Below are 14,645 nucleotides of genomic sequence, written 5' to 3' on the forward strand. Positions count from 1 at the left end.
CACGTGTCTTCAGGTCCCTTGTTGAATTCAGGAGTACACAGAGCTGATTTACGGGCATTTTTAAACAAGCGCATGTTGCGCTCAGAATGCTCGCCTTGATGAATCTACTCTATTTTTGTCTTCCTACTCTACCATCTGTCCTCTTGATCCTATACCCTCACAAATTGGTAAATCCCTGTCTCCTGTGCTCACCCCTAAATAAAATATGTAATCTCTCTCTCAACTGGTATCTTTACATCATTATTCATGCACACAGTGATTACTCCTATTCTGAGAGAACTAAATTCTGACCCAAACACTCTCAAATTACCGTCCCATCTCTCAGTGCTAAAACTAAAGGCCATTACTCTCTTCTAATTCTCCTGGATCTCTCTGCTGCATTTGACACCATTGACCACTCTCTTCTCTTACAAACGCTACAATCCCTAGGTCTTCAAGACACTGTCCAATCCTGGTTCTCATCCTATCTATCTAATCGCTCTTTATTTTCTCTGGATTTGTCCACTGCTAATCCACTCTGTCAGTCTCTACATTGGTTGCCTGTTTTTCACCGAATCCAATATAAAATACTTCTGCTAAAATACAAGGCCATCAACAAAACTGCACCAACATACATCTCCTTACTTGTCTCAAAATATCTCCCAATTAGACACCTTCATTCGGCAAAAGATCTGCATCTCTTATTCACATTCATTGCCTGCTTCCGTTCCCAGTTATAGGACATTTTTCGGGCTGCACCCACTCTGTGGAATTCCCTCCCTCAGACAATAAGACTCTGGTCTTCAAAGCTTCAAGTTTTCTCTGAAAACCCACCTCTTCGGCCAAGCTTATAAAATTCCTCAACCACCCTCTTAACCTCTGTAGGTTACACTATTACAATCTTTGACTGACTGGATCATATAGCCCACTAAGCACTTTTGCAATCTGGCTGGACGATATGCAATATGTAGCACTTAACCTCTTGTACAAAAATCTAATTTTCCCATAGCTTGCAAGCACAGCCCTCTTATATTGTTGTATGTATTACCCAGTATTGTTTTATTACTGTGTTTGTTCCCAATTGTAAAGTGCTACAGAATGTGCTGGCACTATCTAAATAATGATGATGATGTGGCTAGCACATGTGACTTACAGGTTTAGTTTCCTGTTCATATTAAAACTGAGTATGTTTATATAATATAAACACAATACCCAGTAATATATACTATAATGACCTCCCTCCTAACATACAGGGCAATGTGCTGCAATGCAAGATAACATGAGTTATATATTTAAATAAGTATACAGTTATTTAATTACTATTACCAACCTCATAAATCATAGCAGCCTATACACACGCACACACATATATACTTATTTATGTAGATAAAAATAGTGGGGTAACGGTGATAAATTTGGCTGGCAAATGGGGGTTCACAGGGGCAATGTACAGATGACAGTCGTGGAGGTTTATCTCTGTGACATTTATGGCAGAGACAAGGGCTTACCATCTACACGTTAGAGAATTTATCTTCATATTTCTGGCCTACAAATATAGCTATATTTAAAGCCTATGTATATGTCTATATTTTTACACTAGATTTATAGCTATGTATAATGGTGGAACGAACACAACTATAGAAGGTGTAGCCGCTACTGGCATTGCTTCTTCAACCTCCCAATACTCTTTTTGTTATGTCAGATACAGGAGGACACTGTAACTTAGGTTGAAGAGGCATCACCGGGACGTCCAAGAAATTTTGCTTTAGGGCCCAGCGATGCAGAATTGCTCTCCTAGGCTAGGCATATGGGGTTGCACTCCCTATTTAATGTATGCAGAGGGCAGGACTTAATTGAAGTGATGGTGGAAGCTATTTGCTGGGTATGATGAATAGGAGAATTTCGGTCCTTAATCCAGTACTACATTATGGGGCTCTGCTCTGTACTGTGGTCGTACAAAAGGACTTTGCTTTGTCCACCGGCCACAGAAAGAGATTTTGCTTTGTACACTGACTAGACCATGGTGCTCTGTTGTGACAATAGAAAGTCATATACTTTGTATACTTTCAGCTAGAATGCGACTATATCTTGTAAACTAGTCATAATGCATTACACTATATATACTGATTGTCATATGGGACTCTGCATTGTATAGCGGACAAACAGGTTTGATGTATATTAAATCATACATCATTAAAATAGTGTTTTATTTCAAACCATGCCAAAAACCTGAATACCCAAATGAGGCTTTGCTGAAACCCCTGAAATCTCTATTGCTGAAATCTCTATTTTAGGTTTTTTTTTAAAGGTATTACTGCTATTTTACAACTAAAAGTAAATAATTTTAAATGATACGTTTCTAAATTCAATGTTTGTGCAAAGCTCGGCATCTCTAGTCTATCGAGTGTCAGTATCGGGCCATGAATAGCCCACAGCATTTATGTTTGCACACCACAAAAAGGTGATTAGTGAAGTAGCTCACAGTACTGTAACGGGATAGCAGCATTGCCCATTTTAATGTTTGTTCATGTTATTCCACGCAAGGCTGCATACTCATTAATCAAAGAAGTCAAAAAAACGTGCTTCTATCGTAATGTGGCTATAATTCATTTTTTAAGGAATGTTTCGAAAACATAATGCATTTTCTGCATCTAATTTTTCTCACTAAAACTAGTTATGCAAAGTACAGCTTCTAAATTCATTTTTCACTGTCACATATTTGTATGTGATCCAGTTGAATCAATGGAAGCAATTGTCATTTTCACTTTAATTAAAGCAAACCTCCCTTTAGAACACTTTTAATATATTAATATCGGAAAATGCTGCAGTTTCTTTTGTTGTTGTTTTTTTAATCTGCTCATAGCTGGTATTTATATATTTTTTATGCAATGGTCCAACAGCCAATTTTCACTTAGTCACTTTCTGCATAACTTCTAACATTATTTTGGGACATTTCTGAAATTTCTGCTGCATATGAGAAGAGGTGCTGTCTAGTAACCAATCAGATGTTTGTAATAGAAATATGAACATAAGAATCTGGCTGGCTATGTGTTGCATTGAATTTTCTTGTCCACCAATTTCCTTAAATTTCCCCCAGTGCGCATACAAGTTGGCCTGCTTGCCTACTTTTCATACCCGTTTTCTGGGAAATGCGGAGGGCAGGCATGAAAAGAAGAGCTGGGTGAGGCTTGGAGATGCCATTTGAGTCATAAAATGATCAGGGAAATGTGTTTCATGACGTTAATTGCGTCATCACACCCTTGCCCGCCCAGTGTTTACTGTGGTGGGCACGGCTTGCTGCAGTGATTGCCATCATTACAGCATGACCCAGCCACCTTAGAGGAAGGCACACACTCCTTTGCAGGAGAATTTACCTGCTCTCTCCTAATCTGGGAGTCTCTGTACATTCCTGGAGGTCAGACTTCTGCCCCTTAAATGTGCTAGAAAAATTAGCATTAAGGAGGACAAGGGTAAGTGGTGTGTTCATATGCTGCAAATGGGATATTAGATTAAAACTGAAATATGACTTACAATATAAAGCCTTATAAACAAACCCTGTAGAGTTAATGACATGTGAAATCTGTCTTGAATGTTCAGAAGGTAAATATCAGGCTGATCTTCCTAAAGGACACATCCCATGGGACGGACAGCGCTGTTACTGATGGCTTGGCTACATCTGCCAGCCTGAAAGCACCTTAAACACCTTTAGTCTATATGTGATTTAATGAGAGCAAGATCAGCTATTTCAGTCTCTCTTCCCTGGAAGTGGGAACTGTACTTGTAAATGTTACCAAGATCAGCTTGCGAGCAGGGTCTTCTCACCTCTTTGTCTGTTTTACCCAGTTTGTTTATTATGTTTGTCCCCAATTGTAAAGCGCTACGGAATATGTTGGCGCTATATAAATAAATGATGATGATGATGAAGATCTCTGCAGGAAATGACTGAGAAAAACATGGTTGTCACCTTTCCTTTGACCTGGCTGACAGTGGTGACAGGAAACAGACCAGGAAACAGTGCAGCTTGTCAGTAGGAGTGCCTTATGCACCAGGAGCAGGGGCGGATCTAGACTTTATGTTTAGGGGGGGGGGGATTTTGCATAATCACGCCCCTCCTTTGCTCTGATTGGCTGGCCTGCGTTAACCCCGCCTTCCGCCTGCGATTGGCCCCGCCCCCTCCCATTGTGGTAGCCGGCTGGGGCCACTCTGATTGGCTGGCCCACATTTAGCCCCGCCCACTGCTCGCACTTAGCCCCGCCCCTCCCATTTTAATCGGCGGCTGGGACCTAGCTTTTTGCTGCTAGGGGGGGCGAATGCCTCGACCGCCCCCCCCTGGATCCGCCACTGACCAGGATATAAAAGTGTAGTGCTGTATGTGTCATCATCATCATGTGCCATCTTTTAATAGTAAACAAAACAACAAGATCATACATGGGCAAACTAATACACTTAAAGGGCCACAACGGGCAGCTCTCTAACCGTCAAAACGGCTGCACATTTCCCTTATACTCAGGGATAAGTTAAAAGAATCCATTTAATCAAAGAAACTGAAATCTATGTGTAATAACATATCGGCAGGCATTTTATTGTAAGATAAACAAGGGTTACAAGCTATAACAAACAAATCTGATATCAAAAGCAAGAAGGTGCTGGTGAAGGCCTGGAGGGGCCATTATTACCCATCACTGAACAAGGTTTACAAAACAAAAAATCTGAAATATGTGTTACATAACTTCCTGTACACTCAGCTTATTGTGTTCATTTATGGTCATCTAATTCCATTATTTGGATATTAGCTTGTTTGTTCTTATGTGATAACATTTTTTTTTAATGTTCTGTTTCATATAGTCTACCATGATATAAAATGAATCTACCAATTTATAATTTTCTTCTTTGCAACATATATTTATTTTACATGGTTTTGTGTCAACAGTACAAACGAAATGTCCACTTTGGGGCAGCATTTAGAGTGAATGCTTCCCTAGGCCAATGTAATTGATGGTGCCCTATTATGCAGTATTATAGGACACCAGTTTAAGTTCAATTTCCTTAGTATGACAAATGTAGAATAGATGGAAACCATTAAATATGATAATATCTATGTTAATATAGATTAAATATTCCTATTTAGGGGGGTATTCAATTGTTGCTCCGGGCGCCGCCGGAACAAGCGCATTAAAACTATTACCGTTTATACGGTAATTACTCGCTCAATTTCAGCTCGCAGCTCCCTGAGCAGCGAGCTGAAATTGAGCGAGTAATTACCGTATGAACGGTAATTACGTGCAATATTACTGTATAAACGGTAATAGTTTTAACGCGCTCATTCCGGCGGTGCCCGGAGCAACAATTGAATACCCCCTTAATGTCTAATATTAAATATGAAAACATAATTTTTAGTAGGTTTGAGCATTGCTGGAATTGGGACATGATGGGTCCACCAGAAATAAAAGGGGGCATTTATGAAAATATCTGGCGTAAAAGTGATCTGTTTAGAAATAGTTGTTTTTACGTTGTTTTTTTTATGATCAGACGCTAAAACTCTTTGTATCCAAATATCTGAGAGAGCCAGATAAACATGCATTTTGAACTATTTTAGACCCTGGTGACCTTCATGTTTTAAATAATTGCTCAACAGCGCAGTAAGGTTGTTGGAACCCAAGACCTGACTGGTATGTACCCTTAGTCATTGGTTGTCCATCCCATTAAAGCAGGGGTAGGCAACCTGCGGCTCTCCAGGTGTTGTGAAACTACAAATCCCAGCATGCTTTGCCACCTATCTGCTGGTTATCTACTGGCAAAGCATGCTGGGACTTGTAGTTTCACAACACCTGGAGAGCCGCAGGTTGCCTACCCCTGCATTAAAGGTATGCTCTGTCCTACGTCCATTCAATTCTAGTATCTTCTGCTTCTGGCTGTATCTGATGTCCACCCCATATAATTTGGTCTACATCTTGTTCTAAATCATCTGCAAGTTGAGCTACAATTAATTTTATTGGATTGTCTAATTGGGATATATTTTGCACAAGGTGTTCTATCATAGAAATGTTACCTCTTTAGTCAAACCACCTTCAGTTCTTCTAAAAAATAAAGCACCATGCTCTCTTGAATTCACATTAAATATTCTATACTATTATTTATATTATTTGAACACCAGACCCAGGGGCGCACGGAGGATTTTTCAGGGGGGATTTCCTCCGCCCCCGAAAAAAAAAAAAATCCGTTTCGGCTGCACTGTAGTATACAGCAGCCGCGACGCTGTCAAAGAAGCGTCCGCGGCGCTGCTGTATACAATACAGCACCGCTGCGGACGCTTCTTAGTCAGCGCCGCAGCTGCTGTATAGTACAATGCCGATATGTAGGGCACTTTTTAGCGGAGGGGGGGGGGGTTTCTGGAAACCCCCCCTGCGTGCGCCACTGAGATATTTTGCTTTTACATTTTCACTCTGCTCTTTACATCAAAAATATCATCAATAATAATAAAAAAAAAATCTGTGCTGCTTCACAGTGCTGCGATCACTAGTTCAATTCCGGCAAGAGCACTGACTGTGTAGCATTTGTATGTTCTCCCCATGTTTGCCTAAGTTTCCTCCGGGTGCTTCTCTTTCCATAGTTCAAAGATATACTGGGAGATTAATTGGCTTCTGTGGGGTGTTGTCATGACACAATGGAGGCATGACATGTCGAGATGTGGGCGTGACCACTCCTAGTGAGGCATGACCACACCCCCAGGGGTTTGTCTAGTGACAGAGCAACAGTAAACAGAATACCTCTCAACTTTCCCACCAATAGGGACAGAACCATAAAATCGGTACTGTTGTACCAAGGGCCGTCTCTTCCATTGGGCACAATGGGCAGGTGCCCGGGGGCCCTGCAGGCAAGGGGGCCTTTCCGAGGCAGCACTGAAAAAAAAAATCCTGCAAAAATAAATAAATAAACAAAATACTTACCCTGCGGTCACGTCAGCTTTCGATCCGGCTCCCTCCCTGGTCCCCTCTTCCGTGCTGTGCTCGCAGTGAATGTTGGGCGTGATGTCACGCCCAACATTCACTGCAAGCACAGCACGGAGGAGCGTGAGAACAGAGAGACTCAGCGCGGATTTTATATATATATATATATATATATTTAGGGGCCCTGGTGCACTGCATTGCCCGGGGGCCCATAATGTAGTTAATTCGGCACTGGTTGTACCTGAAACGGGATAGTTTGGAGATATGCCGTAATGTATGAGTTTGTGGTAAATGGAGACAGTAAATATCAATGGGGCAGGGGCTGAACATTATATGTAAAGTCTTGCATAATAAGTAGGCACTATATAAAAAAGGATACATGGCGAATAATAAATACAAATTTAGATATTTACCTTTTAAAGCGAAGGTTATCTGGTAATTGCATCAAAACAATTTCAATGAGGTTAAAGAAAATGTGTCAGTGACATGTTTTCAACAGGTTGATATTTTAAATGCTTATATTAGTTGTAATGTGTGTCAATGCTAAGTAACTTGCTGTAAAATGGGATGTATCAGCACCTTTTCAGTAAAGATGCTGATACATCCCATACTTGTATTTAAATTAGTTGATGATGAGAGGGATATATATAGGGACACAGCGGTTTTGGAGGAAATTAATAGCTAAGCATTTAAGTCAGCTGGTTGGATTCAAGTGTAGACAGTTGTTATTGGATAATTAGTATTTGGACTGAAATAAAATAATTTGACGTTTGTTGGAATCTGCTTTCAGCGACTGCTATATGTATTCTTTGTCAGCATGTTAACTTTGGGAGTGTAGCTTGTGACTCAATATTTGATCAAAAGCTAGAAGCTTGCTAGTGGCCCTGCCTCTACATGCCCTCCAGGCTACCGGTCACACTCTTTAGTGATGCCGCTGATCACATCACGCTATAACAGAACCAGCATTAGAAGTTGACAGGTAGCTGTCTGCTAAAGTGGATATCCTCTTGGATAATTCATTTAGACTTCACAAATTGGAGAGCAGGACATGTGTTTTAGATCTGACTATGTCTTATTCTGTGCTCACTGTCCTGGTGAATAGGTAATTTTGGCTTCATTAACTCTCTAGGGAACAACTGTTCTAGAATTTCAGAAAGAATGTCTTTTTTTCCCTGTGGTTTTTCTAAGTGTAGCCTTTTGACCTTTAATACGTGAATCTTGTAATAGGATATGCTATGCATCGCAATTTTAGATAGAAGTGGCAGTGAAGAAAGTAATTGGAGGATTATAAAGATTTAGTCAGCAGTAGTGTGGTGTTAGACAGTAAAATCCCCAAAATGTTCAAAGATAATGTTAGATGGAATTTTCTGTTTTCTATTAATAAACCACACATTGTATGTTGGTTTTATTTTCTCAATCACATTATCCATGAAGTGCACAACTGAGGGAAGATGGTCATCTGGGGGCCGTCCTCCTATATGTAAACAGCTGTCACAAAGTAGGACACATTTTTTAATTTGGTCAATTTGACCATATGTTTATAAATGCTAATGACATACATAAATATCAATGAGGGACAGAGGTATAGTTATCTCTTTAATTTATGTAGAACAGTAGATAGCTGCTATAGTATGAAACCCGGCTTTATAATACTTGCAAACTTATGCACCCCGCTATAAGCCAGCAAGCAAGTCACTCGATTTAACCAAATAATTTCAGCATAAGTGATGCCGTGTTAGACACACCAGTGATGGGCAACCTGATACATCTACCTAAAGAGATGTTAGATCTAAAATTCTGATCCAAGTTTGCCTGTGATGTCAAGTATATCTGGAAGCGCTTCAATCAGCTGGAGAGAATTGACACAGATCAAGTTCTGTATACAAGGAATATTCTCTGATTTATTGATACAAGTTTTTATAGCCTACTGAATAAATAAATTCTACGTCATAAGCATACAATAGTTTATACCATTAGTCTATGAGAAGCGCTACTGATTAACTTTCTCACGTATTCTTCGGGTGTTTACTTTCTCCCCCTTCTAAGGACAGATGAGCCTATTATTTTTATCTCAAGGGGAGCTGGAGGTTCATCTCCTGTGCTATGTCCAAAATCAACAGCTCCCACACTACAAGCTGAACATGAAGCTACTTATTGTTCTCAAATCTTGGTACATTCTTCAGGTGTTCTCTATGTCAGCTTAACCTCAAGGCCATGGGCTTACATCTTGTAAAACTGCAAATCAGCAGCAAAATGAATAATCTCTTTTAGCAAATAATATGTCTATGCAAGTTACAATAAATGACTGAACAAAGGCCTTATGAGGCCTTAACAAAAAAATCATATTTAAGACATTTAGCTGTAATAAACATATCAGCAGGCATTGTAAACAAATGTTACAAACTATAGCAAAAATCTGACAATACAGAAGTATGGAACTTGGGTCTACAGGTGAGGGCAGGGCGGCCATCACTTCTCTAGACCTACATTAAAAATGTCACATCCTCTGGTACTAAATTAACCAGACAGAGTTTCCAGAAAGAGCTTGGTGTCAGTTACATTAACATACATTGCATAAAAAGATTTACATTTTTTTTTTTCCAAGATGACAAACACACAGCTAGATACTGCATATAAATGTATTTAATGTTTGTCATGTTCAAATCAGTAGATTTAAATGCACAATCTTGTTCCTTTCACACTTAGAACAGCACACATGAAATATTTTGAATTAATTTCAAGCGAACCGAATAAATAACGATTTAGGAAACTATCAAAGTGTTGCATGAATTTGCATAAAACAGTAATGAATTTTCTGTTTGTATTTTGTTTTGCAGCAATTAGTAGCAATGCAGGAGGAGTTAAACAACAGGAAGAGTGAACTAGTGAAAGCCAAGGAAGAACAAACACATGCACATGCTCTGGTGAATGTTCTCAAAGAACAGGTGAGTTAGAACCCAGCAGAACTGTGCCGCTAAGTGATAATGTATATAAGATCATTATTATGTTAATTGAGGGTTGTATTTTGTATGAAATATTAATTGCCAAACGGAAAAACTATTTTTGTACCACATAAATGTAGATGTAAACTCTGAGCATTAAATGGAGTTCATTAGACAAAAAGGGCAAATAATTCATTTGTTTGGGGTTCATTCCTAACAACTTGTACTTCCAGGATGTACTGTAGCATATTAGCATGTAAAGTACTTTTGTGTGGCAGGGAAGCCAAGTATCTTCTTTAAAGCTAGGTGCCACCGTGAAGCGTTAAAATTTTCTTGCTGTACAAAAAGACATTTTAAAATGTATGTATGACACCAGCCTTATGGGATACAGTCGAGATGTTGCAGTTCATCACAGCTCTTAATGTTTAAAGACCTAATTGCCACACATAAAGCCCCTGGATAATATCAGGTTGACACATCGGACATAATTCATCTATCCTCACTTCTACAAGACTTGGAGCCAGTGTAATACGGGCTTCAGCAGGATTTGTGTCATTTGGGGCAGCACGGTGGCTAAGTGGTTAGCACTTCTGCCTTACAGTACTGGGGTCATGAGTTCAATTCCCGATCATTATCTGTGTGGAGTTTGTATGTTCTCCCCGTTTTTGCATGGGTTACCTCCGGGTGCTCTGGTTTCCTCCCACACTCCAAAAACATACTGATAGGTTAATTGGCTGCTAAAAAATTGACCCTAGTCTGCCTGTCTGTCTGTCTGTGTTTGTCTGTGTTTGTCTGTCTGTGTTTGTCTGTGTGTGTGTGTGTTCGAGAATTTAGACACTAAGCTCCAATGGGGCAGGGACTGATGTGAGTGAGTTCTCTGTACAGCGCTGCGGATTTAGTAGCGCTATATAAATAAATTGTGATGATGATAGTACAGTAAGTTGTAAAGGGTTGTACAGCATGGATTTTGGTTGATGTATGTTAGATTTGATGTAAATGGAGAAATATAAAGTATAGAGAAGGTACTGATTAGTCCATCTAATCTGCTTCATTATATTGAGCGTTTTTTAGCATTATTTTTATTGGGGTGGGGGGTTCCCTGTGTGGTGTTTTTTGTTGTTGTCTGTTGTTTTTCATTAGCATTATATACAATAGCCATTTGTTTGCCCATTATATTTTTGAATTGTTGGACGAATATGTTATGGATATATAATACTTGTACAGTCTTCATCTGTACAATATAAAAATATGTTTTCCATGTTTGCCAACGTTTTGAAAAACCTTCCAGTTATGAATCTGAGCAGGTGCCTCTAAGCACACTAAAATGACAAGACCGTGCTATGTCAAAAAATAGCATGAACTTAGATATAACTTGCGTAGTGGTATTTAATGAAATCACAAGTCTATGTATGGCGGAACCACCCAAAAAAATTACAATTGGCTTTAAAATCACAATTTATTTATTACAATAAAAATAACATTTTAACCATGATCATCAAACAGGATTTAGGCTGATATATCCATAAGGGATAAGTAAACAGGAGACAGTATATTGTCTACACTGTAACTACATAGTAGCCAGTCAGTAACGCAACACAGGAAAATATCACAAAGGCCCATATATATATATATATATATATATATATATATATATATATATATATATATATATATATATATATATATATATATAATTATACTGTACTGTGCAAAAGTTTTAGGCTGGTATGGAAAAAATGCTGCAAAGTAAGAATGCTTTCAAAAACAGAACTGTTAATAGTTTATTTTTATCAAATAATAAATGGCATAGTGAATGATCAGAAGAGAAATCGAATCAATATTTGGTGTGACCACCCTTCAAAACAGCATTCATTCTTCTAGGTACACTTGCACACAGTTTTTGATGGAACTCAGCAGGGGGTTTGTTTTAAATATCTTGGAGAACTAACCATAGCTCTTCTGTGGATGTAGGCTTGCTCATATCCTTCTGTCTCTTCATGTAAAACTCAGACAGACTCGATGATGTTGAGATCAGAGCTTTGTGGCGGCCATAACATCACTTCCAGCACTGCTTGTTGTTCTTAATGACATTGGCTGTATGTTTGGGGTCCTTATATTTTTGACACTCATATCGGTCCTTTTTAACACTGTGTGTATGGCTCCTTCTATCTAGTGTTATTTCATGGGAGCTCATTAAGAACCAAACTCTGTCCCATCTGCTTAGCGTTTCATCTTGGTATAAGACTTCAATCAAATATATCAACATATAGGGTCAGAGTTTAAATATATAGATTCTTGGATAGCCAACATTTTTATATCCTCTCACAGAAATACCTGTTTCTTAGTCCACTGAATATTCATTAAACGCAGATAATCGTTTATTCCGTGTTATTCCCTTAACAGAATTGATAGTTTTTTCTGTATTAAGAAACCATTATTAGAAAGAAAAAAAGGAAAAACGAACAAAAAGACTGAAAGAGAGAGTTTAAACCCCGCACTGGCTACTGAAATCATTATTCTATTTGGAGACTTCTTTATATAATGGAGAAGATAGTTTGCTCTGTGTTCAGAAGCCCTGATCAAAAAGAAAAGAGATGAAAGGAATGAGTGGGTTTAACCCAACTTTTGTCAATCTGCTGGGATCATTATTCAATTTAAAGACTCTTATATATAATAAGGAGAAAATAGAATTATAGCACAATTTATATGAAAAAAAAAACTACTAAATAATTGTACAACATATAATCTACTGTGTTCAATACTTCAATATAATAGCCTGGCAAATTTTGATTGTTATAAAAGCAGAAAGCATTTGATTTATGTGTCAGCAGGAAACATATGCAGAAGAGGTTCTTACTATGATAACTTCATTAAACCATAGACTAATATACTACTCTACAAATGCATAAACTGTTTATATTCAAAACATCGCTATTATACGACAGTATATACATGCAATTATTTAGAAGAGCTCCAAGTTCTTTAAAGCAGTATATAGTAATCTAAACCTTTCAGATATTCAAAATGTAAATATATATGGATATAAAAGAATTCCCTTACTAAAACACATATTAAACATTATATATATTGTATTTTGTGGTCTTGTGGAGACCCTCGGAATGCAAAGTGCATAACTTAAACATGCAGTGGGTTCCCTGGAGACTCTCTTTACTCTACTCCACTAATTGCAAGACCTGCAGTGTTGCCTTCATATACCAAGGTGTAGTGTCTGGAGACAGTGTGTACACTCACCCTGTTCAGAATATTACTTCTCTATGCCCCGTAAAACATGTTATTACAGACTGTGCCATCCAACCTATTTACTGCAGTGCACATGGGAGTAAGTAGATAATAAATTAGTCAAGCAATTTCTAAAACTAAATTATATTAAAGTAACGTAGGTAAAAACTATTGAATGCCAAGTAAAACTAATGCTTTGTTTTTGATGAATTTACAAACGCAGATTCACCTATTAATCATCATAATCTTTGTCATTTATTTATAATATTCTGCAGCGCCGGATGATCATCTTACGGCTATCACATACATGAGTACAATAAATATAATGACAGGTACAAATAATACTGGTGACATTAATACAATTAAGCATAATAACGCCTCCATGGATGGCCATGAGCTAGCAATAATGGCATGAGGTAGCAGAGGAGTCAGATTAAGACATGACACCAAGGTTGTGCGAGGGAGACAGAGATGAGACAAAAGGAGGAGAAGACACTACCCATGACATTACATTCTAGAGGGAGGGGGTAATGTGAGACAATATGTGCAAATGGGCAAGTGTGAAGGTGGTGAGCGGATGAGGCAGAGGGAATGGACATGAGGATTTAGGGGATAGGAGAGACAAGCGTGAAGAGTTGAGTTTTGAGAAGATTCAGAAAGGTTTAAAAATAATAGTTTCTCAGTAAAAAAGTGTTTCAAGACAAAATCCTGTTTTAGAATAGAAAACTTCTTTATAATATATTTTACGATTTCATATTGAATGTAGATACAAAAGATATTAAGCTTTGTCCTTATTTTTGCTGGAAACAAGTAAGACCTCTCTATCCAGAGAATTGACTTCCCTGAAAGATTCCTCTGCTAGATTCCTGGGATATGCTCTATCAATAAAATGATTCATCATAGTCTGTGCTTTGAGTTTAAAAATGACCTGTAACCTAAAAAATATTTTTAATCTATTAAATTGGCCTTTGAAAATGTTGGATACGCTTGGTTTGTGATGGCCTCCGGAGTAATGTAAATAAATACTGGTATCTACCTCCTTCTGAAATTATATTCATGCCCTGTACTGAAAAGGTGATATTGAAGAAATAAGAGAACGTTTGACTTAAACTGTGATTACATTTTAAATTGTGGTGCTTTAGAATTAAGATGTGCAATGAAATCAAGTGCAGATTAAGCATCCCCATTCCAAATAATAAATAGATCAATTAGCGGTCATAGGGTGCAAGGTTCGTCCAGTATGAGTCACCCCAAATGTAATCCTGTTCAAATTTGCCTATGTTTAAGTTGGTGTAGGTCAGAACCAACCTGGTTCTGTAGATAAAACTAATAATGGAACAAAAAATAAATCACACATTTCCTCTCAGAGATCCCACCATCCACTCGTAAAAATGTTCATCTGCTTATGTAAATCCTGCAAGGGGAATATGTTTGTATAACACATGCAGCATCAAAAAACCCTAAGAATTCTTCCATTTTAAGTCTTCTAAATCTATCAAATTTGATATGGAAACTTAGACAGGCAACATGCAAAAAG

The 14,645-nt window shown here is 38.1% G+C and overlaps 1 protein-coding gene across 5 annotated transcripts in view; it reads left to right on the forward strand.

The window, feature by feature from the left end:
* ENOX1 (ecto-NOX disulfide-thiol exchanger 1) overlaps window positions 1-14,645 on the forward strand; it is a 398,268-nt gene that overhangs the window by 351,675 nt on the left and 31,948 nt on the right. For all 5 annotated transcript variants that reach the window (XM_075199754.1, XM_075199753.1, XM_075199757.1 and 2 more), the window contains one exon: window positions 9,764-9,871. In XM_075199754.1, coding sequence (XP_075055855.1) covers window positions 9,764-9,871 — 108 coding nt within the window. The remainder of the gene's footprint in view (window positions 1-9,763; window positions 9,872-14,645) is intronic.

The sequence above is a fragment of the Mixophyes fleayi genome, chromosome 2 (assembly GCF_038048845.1).
Source record: "Mixophyes fleayi isolate aMixFle1 chromosome 2, aMixFle1.hap1, whole genome shotgun sequence".
NCBI classification, from domain to species: Eukaryota; Metazoa; Chordata; class Amphibia; order Anura; family Limnodynastidae; genus Mixophyes; species Mixophyes fleayi.